We start from the raw sequence: 16,115 nt of genomic DNA on the forward strand, positions 1-16,115 counted from the left end.
CAACACATATTTTAACATTTAAAAAAGTACATTGGCCAGGATATTTTAAAAATCAGATGTCAATTTTTCTTTTCTGTCAATAAGAGAGCAACTAGTTATTACGACAAGGGTCAGAGGTAGCTACCTTTTTTGACAGTCTTAAGGTAGCCTAGTTGAAGCTTTGACACAGTGAATCCTTTATGTGACAAAACAAAAACAAAAACAAATGAAAAAAACCCAAAATCTAAATGTCTATGTAGTCCTTCCTTTAAAAATAAAACACTGCAAATCCTAATGCTTATAATAGCAGGTTCAAAGATGCTAATTGGTTTTAAATGGTTGGGTAAAATCCCTAATTGCAGTTTTGTGAGCTCTTAAATTACACACTATTGGTGAGATGATATTTTTCAATACCCAACACCATGAATTGTTACTCTAATTAGGACTATCTTCATATTGCAGGACCAGGCAATAATATTTATATATTGGCTCTGTTCAGAAATTGGACTTCTCCTGCTTAGAAAAAAGCTGATATTTGTTAGAGTTGCCAAAAAGCAAGAGAGCGATGCCATTCCACTATTGTCCTTCACACTTGGTATCTTTGTTAATAAGTAACAGCAAGTCCGAAGGAGGAACAGATAGCTCTCTGGACAGGTTGGCCGATATTTGTGTACCTTGGTGTGCCAACAACTATGGACCAGGGGTTTCACTTTGAAAGATTCTGTTCCGGGACACCTAGCTCTTACCAATTTTCTGCCCTTCCCTTTCCAAGACATAATGTGGAGCATGAAGTGACTGAAAAGTCACAGAACTGTCTTATTCCTAGCCACTGATGCTGTTGGTGTTATTTAATAGTGTTACACAGCAAAGTTCCCTGAGGGAACACACAGGGGCCCCCAGCAGGAGAGAGATGTTTCCTCTCAGAAGGTTTGGAATTTTTTCCCACTTGAAGCAGCATGTCAGGGATCATGCAGCTGCCAGAACTCAGAGGCTTACTCCCCAAAGATGGGCACAGACACAGAGAATCACGCAGCCATTCCTGGGGACAGGAAGTGAGAAACAGCCCCCAATCCTAGCAGGGCTCTGGAGTAGGAGAAACACAGGATACAAGAGGATCCACTATGGGCCAGCATGGGGACTGGTGGGGGCTTTCATCAAGTTATTAATGGGAGAGCCTGCAGATTCACATGAGAGAACTTATTGTGTAACTTCTAAGGTTTGTTGCATATGTTTGGGAAGGTGCATGTAGTTCTTTGTACAAACTGAGTTCAGTTGATCTAAAAAATTTCTTTTGTCATATCCAGGAAGTCCCAAGTTCAAAAGCTCCTTTATGCTTTGTGGACTGGGTGAAACCTCCTGACTATTAGTCACCTGGTGCCCAGAAGGTACAAAATGAGGTCAGCCGTTTCCTTTGCAGAATCCGTTTTACCAAGTCAACCAAGCAGCAGTCATAGTAATCTTTTTAAAAACCAAATCAAATCACATCTAAATTATCCACCGACCCCTACCCCCAGTCATTCACCTTGTATCATATCATCCAGTTTATTTCTTTTATAACACTATCTCCATTTATCTTATTTCTTTAATTTATTTACTTGTTTCTTTATCATCTATCTCCTCCAGTTAGAACATGAGTTCCATGTGAATAAGGACCATTTCTGCCTTGTTTCCTTGGTATCCTTACTGCCTAGAAAAGTGTCTGTCACATAGTAGAAGCTCAATAAAAATAAAGTTAAATTGTAAGTATATTGAGTAAGTTTCCCTCACCTCCTATGTCATCAGGCTTCTAATCGCAGTCCAAGTCCAGAGCAGTTTCTCTGAGCTTGTATTTTGGGTAAGTGGGCAAACAAAATCCTCTCTAGGTTTACCCTCAGTTCCAATACCTGCTCATCTAAAGGACTGCAAAACTCAGCTTGTGTTCTTTCCAGAGCAGGTACAGCGTAGAGAATTTCCCTGGACTGTTTTATTTAGGACACAGGCCCCGGATCACCATCCTGGCCATATTCCAAGTCCTCTATCTTCATCCCTGAAATGTTTCCCTTTTTTTTTTTTTTTTAAATGAACATCAAATTTTTCTAAGCTCTCTAAATTTCTTCATGACTCTGGCCTCCTCCACCCCTGCCAGGCCCCATAGCATTATACTATATAGCTTCTAATCTTCAACTCCTTTGTTACCTCCTAGGGCTCTCATTTGCTAGATCAGTGTTTTCCTCACTTTTCTTTTAGCTCTGAAATGCTCTGTTCAAATAATGTTTTGTTAATGTATAAATAAGTAAAATGAACCTTGAAGAATGTAAACATGAAGGTGTGGCTACACAGAGCACTGTCATTGGCACACACAAAGTAGTCCTTAGGTTCAGAAACCACTACCCTGGCTAATTCTACCTTTTCAGACAGACACAGAACATAAACATATCTATAATCCAATTATGCTCAAATATTTTGGGTACCTAACCTGCAGATTCCTTATGAAGGAGGACAAGGCAGCAATCAGCCTTGAAAAGCTAAAGAGGTAGAGAAAGGGAAACTTTGAGACCAATTCCAATTCATCCCAATAGAGTTCAGAGACTCTTCTGGAGGTGATGATTTTTAAAGAAAATTAAGGTTGTCATTCCTTTCAGTGAATCAGTAAGCAAGAGCTTTCTCACATGAAGTAGTTTGTTGGTTCCATTTTAAAATTCCATGAATGGGATGATTATTTTTTATGGGCAATATGTATCTTTCATATTGTTTTCCTAGCATAGAAATGTATACTCTTGTATGGGATAGAACTGTTTCAAATCTCACTACTTCTGTCCTTGAGGTAGCAATGTATCATCAAGTGACCTCTTCAGATAATCAGAATACCTCAGAAATAAGGTTCTATCTCTTTAACAAGAGACATCCAGCATGAGTGGCTCCTTGATGAACCCATTTTGAGAACAGTTTCTTCTGCCACGACATTTAGGAAATTCTATTTATTTCCTGGGAAAGGACACTTTACACAACAACGTGCCACACAGATAAATCCCAATTTTTAAAATAAATGTATGTATTTGTTCAGTATTTATACAGATGGCTATGTGGCCTTCTGCCTAATATTTGGCCTATAGAACACTGTGTTTTGTTTTGTTTTTTAACATCTTTATTGGAGTATAGTTGCTTTACAATGGTGTGTTAGTTTCTGCTATATAGCAAAATGAATCAGCTATGCATATACATATATCACCATATCTCCTCCCTCTTGCGTCTCCCTCCCACCCTCCCTATCCCACCCCTCTAGGTGGTCAGAAAGCACCGAGCTGATCTCCCTGTGCTATGTGGCTGCTTCCCACTAGCTATCGATTTTACGTTTGGTAGGAACACTGTGTTATTAAATTTACATTATAAACTCCTGTAAAAAGAGTGTTTATGGAGTCTTGTTTGGCACCTTGTGTCATCCACATGAGCCAGCGTAATTCATAATTTTAAATGAGATTTGCTCTCTAGGTTTTTCTGTAGAAATAGTACCATCTAGAAGGAAAGATAGATTTGGAACCAGGAGACAGGATCATGATGAGGAGGGCTACAGTAGCTATTTCTCCTCACCTGCTCATAACAGAACCCTCTATTCTCTTTCCTCTTGGTGGAACTATTGATCAAGGGGTCTCCCTTCCTGAGCTGCAGAGATGGGTTGGCAGTACCAACTACCTAATCAGAGAGCCCAGTTCCCTGGACACAGTGATTGGGCAAGAGAAGGGCAGGTGGCTCAAGCAGGAACAATCAGAGCCCTTTCCTCAGAAACTGATAGGAATAAGAGAGATAGAATTTCTTTTTTCTGGATTGTAAGGCTGCCAGGGATCATCTCTGATGCTACAATGGAGAAAGCCTGCTAGAGAAGGACTCCCAACACAGAAGAAAGTAGCACCTTGAGAACAGGAAAAGAGCTAAGATGGTTCAGTTGAACCCCTGGGACCAACCATGCCTGATTCATCCCTAGAACTTTACATTTATGTGTGACAAACAGAAAACATTTTTTTTTTTAACAGAATTTAAGTTACAGTAGGTTTCCACTGCTTACAATTAATGTTCCTGACACATGGATCTTCTAATCCATGACTTAAGCAAATCATTTTACTTATTTGGGTCTCTGTTTTCTCATTTGTAAAATGAGGGGTTGAACTAAATTCTCTAATGTCCCATTTAGCTCTTAAAGTCTGTGCATAAGTAACTTTAATTAGTAAGAAAACATACCATTCTGCCATGTAAAAAATATAAGAATATATATCTTTGAGTTTCTGTTGCCTTAAGGCCTGTTCTCTCTTTAGGAAGGAAAGTACAGAAAACAAAAAGGAACTGAGGTATTCAAGTTTAAAACAATAACCAGAGGAATATACTATGCATTTCTCAAAATATAATCTAATCTAAAATTTAAAAAAAGAAAAAACAGCCACAGGTTAGACAAAATGCTTCCATATGACCCAAGCCTATGAAAGACAGCTCTAGGTTATACCTTTTCTCGATTATGAGATAGTGTTGAATATAAAATGCACAAATACACCATCATCTTAACAACAGGATCCTTTCCAAAAGAAAAAAACAAAAAAGAAACTTTACCACATTAAATGTACACACTAACTGCCGGGTATATTTTGATATCAGGAATGTTAAAATACAAAAAAAAAAAAAAAAAAAATAGGGCTTCCCTGGTGGCGCAGTGGTTGAGAGTCCGCCTGCCGATGTAGGAGACGTGGGTTCGTGCCCCGGTCCGGGAAGAGCCCACATGCCGCAGAGCAGCTGGGCCCGTGAGCCATGGCCGCTGAGCCTGCGCGTCCGGAGCCTGTGCTCCGCAACGGGAGAGGCCACAACAGTGAGAGGCCCGCATACCGCAAAAACAAAACAAAACAAACAAAACACATCTTTTTAGGATTGGACAAATTTGCTATGTTTTTAGGACAAAATCCTAAATTTGAAAAACATCCTAGTTGATGACAATGAAAATGTAGTATAATGAGCCAAAACTCTTCAATCACCCTCAACTCTGCAATAGGAAGCAGCTAGACAGCTCATAAAGCCAATAGTTGCAACCCACACAATACCTGTAATGAACTCAAATATCCCATACCCATTTGATTGTCTGTGCTATTAACTGTGGACTTTTACAATATATCTTTTTCTTCATTTCAATGTTGTGTAGCCACTCAAAAAAATACTTTACAATGAATTTGTTCCATGCTACTTTGAATTTAATAATGAGGCAAAAGGCACACTCAGTATAAACATATAAAGCTAATAATTTTAATTAAGAAGTAATTTCAGCCACACCACCATTGTGACCCATTAGAATAATCAAAAGTAAACTTAACTTACTTCTGAGCTACAAAATAATGAGGAAAACATTTATGGAACCAACACCTTCCCCAAATACCTAATAATATATTACACTGCTAAGTTTATCATCTATGGTTCCTTTATATCAAGAAGCAAAAGCACATCAACACCAGTTTGAAGGAGGCAAGGCTGTGAGGCAAAGCGAAGCAGTTCTGTGGGATATGATGAATGTTAGAATCAGAAGGTGACTGCAAAGGTTTGTCTGAACCCAATGCCCCTATCTGGGTAGTCCTCTGAAAGTCAAATCAGAAGGCTCTAGAAGAGTGCTGCAGAGTATGATGTGTCTGATACTGGACCATTCCCTGGTCTTCATTGACACTGACTTAGTCCATGATTAACCTGTTAATTTTTTAAATGATCAAACTTATAGAGAAAATAAAACATTTAAAATTGACTTTTCAAAATGGGTCACGTGACTTAAGTACTAAGATCAAGACACGAACAAGGAATTTGAAGTTTGTTTCTTAGTTTAGAATATTCATTCAGTCAAAGGAAGCTCACTATTATGTGTGATTTTCAGTATCTGCCTGAGTGAGGGACATAGAGGGTTAAGTTTAAATTCTGTAGTTTCATTTTATTTTGTTGAATTTTTGTTTTTGTTTTTACCTCTTTATACATTCCAGTGCATTCATAGTAGTCTCTGGAAGGCAGGCCAAGTCGAGGCTGGTCAATCTATACAAAAATATGCGAAGAAGAAAATAAAGTATTCAGTTGATATAGAACAGTTGGACAAATTACAAGCATGCTTATCTATGTATGAGCAAGATCCTAGTGTTCTTCTAGCAAATGTTAAATCGATAGCTAGTGGGAAGCAGCCGCATAGCACAGGGAGATCAGCTCGGTGCTTTGTGACCATCTAGAGGGGTGGGATAGGAAGGGTAGGAGGGAGGGAGACGCAAGAGGGAGGGCATATGGGGATATATGTATATGTATAGCTGATTCACTTTGTTATACAGCAGAAACTAACACACCACTGTGAAGCAATTATACTCCAATAAAGATGTTTAAAAAAAAAAAGATCCTAGTGTTCTTGTTCTTTATAAGGGTAACAAGCAGATACTGAGTGAATACATAGTTAGGAAATGGTTTCCACACTACTGCTTCCAAGTGTTAAACTGATGGGTAGCTAGATAATCTGGAAGTCTGTACTGCAGATATTTGAGAAAAACCAAAGAAATCTTGAACCAAAAAAAACACACGGGGAAGGATTTTTAATGCATAATAAAGGGGGAGGTGAACAAGTACATGTTAGAATCTAGGACTAGGGAGCATTATACTTTTACAGGACACTTTGGCTTCCTGAGATTCCAATATGTTCCCCTGAGGGACATTCTCTTCTACTCCCACCCTTAATTGGGACAGAAAAAAAAAAAAAGGTGGAAAACCTCTATGGTAACTCAAGAAATTCTAAGCTAGCGGAAATCTTGATTTTTTTGAGATCCTCTACCCTAAGGGGATAGAGCAGATTCCTCCTCAGTTCTCTCCAAAGCTGTCCTGCTCAGGAAGCCAGCAGACCCAGGTGCCAGCTGAGTGTGTGAAAGAGGTAACTCATCTCGGTTCTAGTGTGTCCAGCCCACCTTGGATACCTAGCAAAAACTTCTGGACATACTCACGGCTTTGTGAGAGTCCCTCTTACGCGCCGCATGGTAAGATGGATAAGGTAAACTAAAGTATTTAGGGGTGAGAGTGAGAATCCTGGCAGCTGTAAAGAGCCAGGCCAATACAAAAGAAACAGAACCCAGAGGACTGGTAAGGAAAGAGCCAGGAGGCATCCCCACGGGAAGATCCCTGCCCCGTCTTCCACCTCCTGACCCTCCTTAGGAAACCCCCTCGTGGTGATCGTGCAGGACACTGGCACTTGAGAGCCAAAGGAGAGAATGTAGGAAGAGAGAAAGGGGTCCAAGAGTTGGGTTCAATCTCTTTCATGATTTTAATAAAAATGACTATAAAGATTTTTGCAACAGTGACATGATTAGGCTTCTGTGACCTGCAACTTTTGGTTAGTTTCTTTTACAGGAGACTAAATAAAAGTCCCTAAATGTTTCACTCTATTCCGAACATACTCGTTAAGTCAATCTCGTCCCAGGTAAACCTAAATGAATGGCTTACACTTTAAAAAAATCAAATAAAGCCATTTAAAAAGAATGGGATTCTGTTTACCTTAATTGAGAAAAAAGTACAAACATTCTTTAGCAAGAACCAAAACTGTGTTAAAAATCCCATTTCCATGATCTTTTTGGAATCCATTAGGAATTTCTGATTTCTGACCTGTATTACTTATGTAAACCAGACCATGCTCCTTTCATGAACATACAGAGAAATCAGGTGCTTTTTCTCAACAGGAGAGACCTGAAGTCTTTCCTTTCTTATCATTTGTTTTTATAAAGGGAGAGGTATCTAAAACAAAGGTAGCAGGAAGGAGAGTTGAATGTCTAAAACACAGCATCAAGAAAACACTTTCAAAATTGAGAATCCAGGCATCTGTCCTTGAACTTAGTACCACCTTGCTCATGCAATTCAAATGAGAGTATGCATTATTTCTAAATATCAATAACAACAATGTGTGTGGAAGTTTTACAGCAATTTAAAGTAACTTTGGCTGTTGGCCACACAAACTTACATGAATTACATGGTTCATAGAGTTTTTATCATCAGTGCCAACAAAAAAATTAATAATGATTTTCTTCCCATATTTAGAATTCAGCCGTGCAATAGATTTCTCAGCTGTCCAAGAAGAATCTAAAGCAATGAAAGGTGAAGTATATCATTAGATGCTTTAGTGCATTAATATGATACTATAATAATAGCAGATTTTATATGGAAATAATTTTTTTTTTAAAGAAGGAAAATTGCCTTACCATATGTTTGCTCCCAGTTTTCTGTCACCACTGGCCAATCATATATATCTGGTAACAGTCTGAGTAGAGGAGCTCCACCTCTGCTATCAATAGCAGCTTTTGAAAATAATGAATATAAATATATTATGAAGACTATGCATATTTTGGCACACTCCTAATAAAATAAACTACAGAGCACTTACATTCATTTATACAAGATCTATACAATGTTTTTGCTTTCTGCACTGCTACTATATCTTCAGTTTTGGGTTCCTGAAGGACATCTGAAATAGGGTATTGATAAAACACATCAGTATAATTGCTTATTTGCAGCTGCAATTAACATTTTCAATGCAGGTTTGGTAAAAAAAAAAAACTTTTGTACATAGGTTCACACACTTCCCATTCCAAAACCCTATAGGAAAAACCAAACCCCTTACACCAGATCATTATTCCTGGTGCAGCACTGGGAGTTAGTTTCATTACCCAGCTTAGATGAACGTCTTTTTGACTAGCTTAGCTTTTTGTGTGTGTGTGTGTGTGTGAACAGTGATGTGTACTGCTCTACCATAGAGAAGTTACTTTTTTTGAAATTGAGATTAAAAAGAAAACAAATACTACAGAGGAATTTGGAATTTAATGTGATAGTCTTCTTGATGGTTGGAAAATAACTATCTTTGTGTGATTGTACTGTTCATGCTCCAGATGAAATGAATGTACTTTTCTTCTTGTTTGGATATTAGAAAATAGCAAAATTTTTTTTTTACAAAGTAACTTCTACAAGAGGAGAACAGATTTTCAATAGAGAAACGTATATAATAAATTGAGAAGCTAAAAAATAAAGAATTAATTATGTTGGTCAGGAAACTAGATGACGGTAGCTGGATCAGAGTGGGATAGGTAGAAATGGCAAAAAAATAAACAAAAAACCTACAACCCAATACTTGAGATAGCTTTTGATTCATAAAGGCAAAGTTTCCACCCATTAACCAAGATTACCAGGCAAAGTAAAGTGGAAATAAAATGGAAAGGGCAAAATCAGTTGAATAAAGGATACAAATATATCTTTATTGGCTTGTACACTTCCTTTTAAATAAGCATGGTAAACAAAACTAAACTAGAATACACATTAGTTAGTCCACCATTGTCACCTAGAAAATAGTATTACAATTAGGAAGGAAGTTAAGACAAAGCTGGGAATCCTCACTGATGGGGGATATTATGTATATTTTCTATTTTGTTTAAACCAATACTCTTTCCTTTAATGTAGGATTTTTTTTTAACCATTTCTATCCTTCCCATCCTGATCCAGTATCATTATCTGGTCTACTGACTAATATAATGTCTTAAGTGTGTCTTTTAAGATTATGAGTTAATACCTTAAAAGTGCAGAACATAAAATCATATCTTAAACTTAGTAAATTTTCAATAATGTTTGATAAATGAATGCATAAATAAATATGATACTTGTTTGATGTGAAAAAAAATAAATAAATAAAAGAGAAGAACAGAGAATGGAGGATAGCAAAGGACCAGACAGTGCTTTCTCAACTTCCCAGGGAGAGTGCCTTAACTGGGTTAGAACAGATATACCTACTCTGGGAAGGCAAATCTCAGTAACATCTCACAGTGACCTCAACACAGGGCCAGGGTAGAAAGAATATGGAGGTGGTGTTTACTGGCAATAATTTAATTTCTTCTGTAAAATGGCATAAAGATGCCATCTCCAGGGATAATAGAGCTTTATCGTGTGTACCTACAAATGAAAGCAGGAATGCTAAGAGATGCCAATATATCCATTTCAGCGTCTACCACCCTCAGAGTGACTGACTCAGCGGTGGTCCACAAAACTGGGAGGGATGATTGACTTTAGTCTTTTGCGATCCTCCCTGTAATCGCTAAGAGCTGTATCTTAAGAAATGGATATATTAAGAGAGAAATCTTTGATGCATAGACACAAACTCCACTAACCTTTCAAAATGACTTCTAATTCATCCCTTAGAATGTCAAAGTTACTGTAACGGGAGCTGGTCTCAGGAATGACGTTGCGTTTCAACCAGCCTCCGCAGGCGTATTTGAAAAAGTCCGCACAAGGCTCAGCAGTGGCATCCATGTTCTGGATCAGTCGAGCGGCTGAAAGACCAGAGAAAGGATGAGATAAAATGAAGTGTGTATCTTTGTAAGTTTGGAAGGGGAAAAAAGAGACACATTGCTTCTTTATGATCTAGTCAACCAGATTGATGCTCTTGTTTTTACTTGTGTAACTGTGGATTCAGGTAGAATGACGAATATTATCTGTGTATAGTCCTCCTTTCTTTACTGTAGTTGGTTGGTTTTATTCTTGAGAGGTCTGGGTCCTCCTATCCTATATCTCACCCCCTCCTTTAAATAACTGAGGTTCTTGCTAGTTCCTATGTCAGATGAAAAAATGAATGCAGGTCTGCCTTAGCCGTCCTGGGCCTGGAGTCACACTCTTCACTCTGATAACTTCGGTTGTTGACTCCGCTCTTCAAGGTGCTGTGACCTTTGAATGTCTAGGAGGCTGGCTACAAGGCATGTGGGACTGTTAATGGATTTTATCTTTTTAGTAAAGATCTGAAGCTCAGTTATTGTTTCTTGTACTTCGCTTACAAAATTTTTGCAATTCAAATTTGATAGCCGCTCTGCATTTGTCTATGTAGAGTCTGTCATTATAAGATTAGCTGTAAGCTTGTTAGTTTTTCTTATGTCCACTATTTTATCTTTGAGATTTATGATGAAAGTGCAAATCAACCAGCACTGAGTATTTACAGTGTGCAAAACACTGACTGTGGTGGGTGTGGCAATTGATAGAAAGATGTATAAAATTTTCATAAAGTATTATCACTGAAGAGAAGACTATTACGTACAGGAGGCTCAATGCCCACTACTTCTACACCTGGAATAGTGAGGAAACCCTTCCACTGCCCTCCCCACGTTCTTTCTCATACAAGTTGAACTGTTTTGCAAGGAAAACAAAAGAGCAATTGAGAATTCATCTGCATCAAGAGAGTATAAATTCTCAAGTGAGCTTCTGAAAATACTTCACTTTCTGAATAAATAAGTTAATTAAACACTTTTAAGAATTGCTGAGCTCTGTGGATTTTTCCAACTTGGAATGGTAAATCTGTCTTTCAGCTGAGCCTCAAGCCCCTGTTTCTAACCGCTTCTGGACACGTTTGCCTGGCTGTAGTCTCAGGTTCCATCTCTTTAAGACTAAACTCTCTGGGCTGCCTCCAAACCAGTCCTCTCTGGATGTTTATACTTTGGTCTACAGCACAATCGTTATCACAGCCTTCCATGTTTGAAATCTCGAGTAAAATTCTGTATTTCTTGTTCTCATCAGTAACTCTTTTGCCTCTTTTCTATACTCTTTAGATGATCAGTGTTAACCTACTTTACATCTTCATCCCTTTTGACCAGAAGTCACCTAACTACTCCTCTTGCTAGTATTATCTCCCTACTTTTATACATATGTCGTGAATCTTTCACAGATTAAACTTCACCAAATACCCTTTTGCTCTGGCCACTCCCTTGCTCAAAAATGTCAGTGGCTTGACGTCGCCCAGGTTAAATTACAAACTCTTTAACTTGGCTAATCAAAAGTCTCTACCTTCTCTTTTTTTTCCTCTCTGAGTTTTCATACAAACTCTGCTCCAGCCAGATGGGCTAACTCCACGTGCCACAAACACTCCTGTGCTTCTCTACCTCATGCCTTTGTTTCTCTCCCCAACACCCCACCCTTTTAACTCCTCCTCCCATTCTTTCCAAATTCTACCCACTATTCAAGGTTCATCGTATGTCCCATCTCTTCCTGAAGCTCCCATGACTCTAAACTTTAGGGAAACTTTCTTTCTCTGAACTCCTGAGAGCTCACTGCCTCACTCAGTCTTAAAAGAGGCTTTAGATGAGGCTACTTCGAATTTCTCAGGTGAATACCTACTGTGTCTTGCAACCATTCTGTTGATGAACTTAACCTCTTTGTAATCCCATCACCTAGCACTTCAGTAAAAGTCATGCAGTTAAGTTTATGTGTGATGACATTACTGAATCATCAGTGAGCCCTCTTCTTCCCTCCTCCTACACGCCCCCCCTCCTCAGCTCCTGCAGGTCAGACCAGCTCTCATTTCACAGCCTCCAGAGTCCATCCATCCTTCGAGGTCCCAGTTTCTATTCTTTCTTGGGCCCTCCTCTCTCAGGCTCTATTCATGCCCTTTCAACCAAACTATGGCCCCAGGTCTCTCCCCACCCCATTCATCCTGTGTGTGAGTCAGATTCACATTGTCCTGTCATTTCGGCACGCCATTTTCCACTCCAAAGTTTTCAGTATAATCCTCTTGCATTCATAATAAAATCCAGAGTCACAGCACATTCTAACCCTAATATACCTAGTGAAGCTTCTTTCACTACTTTCTAACATGAGCCATCTGCCCCAATTTAATGAATGTATTCATTTCCTGCTACGAAACACCTTACAGTTCTCTGCTTCTGTAACTTTGACCATAGTTCAGGCATATTCAAGGCCCAGTTCAAATTCTCCTTCTTCATGAAGGACCGTCCTTGCAAAGCCCATATCGGCTGACATCATATTCGTTTGTTGGAAAATCCATTGTCTCTTCACCTGGACTGTGGTTCCCGTAAAGGAGGAGATACATTTTCCAGTTTTCTCTCAGGGCCTAACGTTGTGCTCAGTAAAGACTTGTCAGTAAAATTTCTAACTTGAAACCTCAAGTAAAGATTAAGAAATTGACCTTAAAAAGGTAGAGAGAAAATGCAAATCCCTTGCACTTTGAAGGAAATGAAGATTTGATGACAGGGGAGGTAAAAATAAAGACCCTGAAGAACAGAAGATTATTGTGTAAAGTGAAAAACCAGAAAATTGGAGCCTGAAAGAACTGCTACCTAAAGACATTCTAAGCACACATTTTTAGCAATTTTATATAACTCTTGTCTTTTAACATACTTTAAAAAATGTAAGCTGAGGGCTTCCCTGGTGGTGCAGTGGTTGAGAGTCCGCCTGCCGATGCAGGGGACACAGGTTCATGCCCCAGTCTGGGAAGATCCCACATGCCGCAGAGCAGCTGGGCCCGTGAGCCATGGCCACTGAGCCTGCACGTCCAGAGCCTGTGCTCTGCAATGGGAGAGGCCACAACAGTGAGAGGCCCGCGTACCGCAAAAAAAAATTTAAAAAAAAAATGTAAGCTGAATGTTGTAAAGGCAACTGCCATTTTGGGAGCACTTCTGTTTTCTCCTCTTCTCTGAGGAAATGGGTGGTTTATGTCCTAACACCAGAAAGAGTCAAAAACTCCTATTTGGGAGAGCAGCGAACAAGTAACGAGCAAGCAGAATGAACAGGGAGAGTAATGAACAAGTCTCACTGCCTCTCTGGAAGTACCACCTGCCTTGCCTGTAAAGGACGAGCAGTGGCTGCAGTTCCATGCTCATGAGCGCAAATCCACTGCCACGTTCTTGCAGCCCTCCTTCCCACATCTCCCATAATGGAAAAAGATGATCCTTTCCCCTCTTAGGCTGAATTGCTCACTTGATACCCAGTTACACTACTTATATCTGGACAACAAACCAAAGAAGCAGCATTCAAGCAATTTGTGAGGGATGTGAAGACAAGAGAGGGAGAGGCAACTCTGCCAACCCCTTCTCTGTGCCACTTTTAAAACGGCCCTTTGACCAGAGAGCTCATCTGAGCACAGGAGCTTCCAATCACTTCAAAGAGAGCTCTGCTCTGATGAATATTTGGGGGCCATGGGCCAAGGCAAGTCATGGGCTAGCACTTTTTTATGCTGGGGCTTTGATCAACCTTCCTTTAATCTCTTATCATGGGTTTGATTCTCGTTTTGCACCTTATCCTCTGGACCCCCTCTGTGCTGACTTTTCTTTGAAGTCGGCCGTAGACTCATGGGTAGAAGGGCCATAGGAAACAGACGCATCACTGTCAAACTGGTTAAAATTGTTTTTATATTTTGCACTTTGAATTACTCAACCTCTCCACATAGTCACACCTGGGCTCTTCAGATGTTTCCTTATCTGTGGGTTTCTGACATCTGAGTAAACAAATGTGGTTTAAAAACAAATAGAATTATTTCACCTTAGTAAGCAGACATAAAAATGATGTAGTAAAGGCCAATGTACTGATGTGGAATGCTGTTGACCAGATGTTTATAAAGTGAAAGAAAGTGTATATTACGATTTTTGAAAATCTGTATAAAAGCAAAGAAAGTCTAAAAGGCCTTTACAGCAGTTATATCCGGGTGGAGGGATTATGAGTGTGTTTAATTTTGTTTTATTTGTTTATCTTTATTTTCCAATTTGTATTAGATGAACATGTGTTGCTTTTGTAATAAGAAAAAAGTTTATTTTTAATTCAATAGTCACATAAAGACAAGAAAAGTTATCTATTAATAATGAGCTTACTTCTTATGAATGACAATTCTGAATGTTCTATGTTGATAATAAATGGCACACCATTTTTTTCCCAACTAATCTTCTTGTAACATTTCCCCAACTTATTTGATCATAGGAATTTAAAAACAAGCTCAACTACCATCTGGGATGTTATTAATTACTGTATTCATTACCAGGGTCTATTGTGAGGGTATGGATTAGGACATGCTGTATAAGCTGAGAAAATGTTTGGAGTGCTTAAATCAGGCAGACTTGTTTTGAATCCCTGAGCTCCCCCACTTTTTTGTTGTACAAGAATAAATAGTTTCCCCAAGATCAAGCAGCTAGTAAATGATGGAGACCCAGGACTTGCACTTAGGTGTGTGTGGCTCCAAGCTCACCCTCTCGCCTCCACACTTTGGCTACATAAGGGGGGAGTGTGTGAGAAGCAGTGAGCATGCTCCATCGCTTTCTCCTCCTCCACTCTTTCCCAATTAGCCTTTATTCTCCCCTTGCCATGCCCCCTTCTTTACTTTGTCTGCTCCCTGCCTTTCTGTCGCCACAGTGTCCCTCCCTCCTCAGTGTCAGCCTTATCACCAGCAACTAGTGCTGAGTCCAGGGAAGGAGAAAGCATCAGAATTTGGAGTCTGTAGTGGCTGGGAAGAAAGGGTAAAAAACAGGTGAATTCTTCACAGTGGGGCAAACAGACAGGAAAGTGGCATGGAGGCCTTTCGTACTCAAAGGCACACCCCGAAGTGCATCTTCTTGAGGTGGACACGTAGCAGGGTTCTTGCCTAACCTTCCTCTGGATAGAACAGGATGGATGATGGAGGGTGAAAATTCTCATGATATGTTGTACAGCAGTATTTTTCAACCCTGACTAACCATGTGAATCACCTTAGAAGCCTTTAAACATACAGATGCCAAGGATAGATCCCTGATCAATTAAATCAGAATCTTTGAGGTGGTCCAGGCATTTTTTAAGGCTTCCTGAGTGATTCTAATGTCCATCCAGGGGAGAACTATCAGATTAGACAAGAGACAAACATGGAAAATGAAAACAAGGGAATCTAATGTCAGGAAGTAAAGACGGTCCCATACTTAGATGAATCAGGCCTATTTCTTCTTGCCTTTCCAGTCTGTAAGTACAAATGGGCCCATGTCATGACAACCCATATTTCTAAGTACAATTGTCCCTTCTGAGTCCCTGGCACAACAGGGAGCCCACACGTGTCTCCTGTACAAGTCCACTCTCCTCAGGTCTCCACTCTCTATACTGGCTTTACCTCTACGACCTCCTGCCCCAGACCTCATCCATAACCTCTGGGGTTGGAGCCGTGTGATACAGGGAGAATGCCTCTCTTCTATCATCATTGTCCTAGAGGAGTTCCCAGGAGGGCTCATGGTGCCTCCAGGTGAAGAGCTCTCTTAGATTTTATGTCCACGCCTCCCTCTCCCAAGAACCACAAGGACCAATGGGCCTGGTTTGGGGGAAGACTGCAACAGCAAAAGCTGAACTATATTCAGAATCAC

At 39.6% G+C, this 16,115-nt stretch overlaps 1 protein-coding gene across 3 annotated transcripts in view; it reads right to left on the reverse strand.

The window, feature by feature from the left end:
* The window catches only part of MME (membrane metalloendopeptidase), a 99,070-nt gene that overhangs the window by 55,532 nt on the left and 27,423 nt on the right, over positions 1-16,115 (reverse strand). For all 3 annotated transcript variants that reach the window (XR_009532653.1, XM_060100186.1, XM_060100187.1), the window contains exons 4-8: positions 10,137-10,298; positions 8,369-8,449; positions 8,187-8,282; positions 7,949-8,067; positions 5,935-6,000 (exon numbers count right to left, since the gene is read on the reverse strand). Coding sequence is in view for 2 of the 3 variants with exons in the window: in XM_060100186.1 (XP_059956169.1) it covers positions 5,935-6,000; positions 7,949-8,067; positions 8,187-8,282; positions 8,369-8,449; positions 10,137-10,298 (524 nt within the window). In the remaining variant the exon portion in view is untranslated. The remainder of the gene's footprint in view (positions 1-5,934; positions 6,001-7,948; positions 8,068-8,186; positions 8,283-8,368; positions 8,450-10,136; positions 10,299-16,115) is intronic.

The sequence above is a fragment of the Mesoplodon densirostris genome, chromosome 5 (assembly GCF_025265405.1).
Source record: "Mesoplodon densirostris isolate mMesDen1 chromosome 5, mMesDen1 primary haplotype, whole genome shotgun sequence".
Lineage (NCBI taxonomy): Eukaryota > Metazoa > Chordata > Mammalia > Artiodactyla > Ziphiidae > Mesoplodon > Mesoplodon densirostris.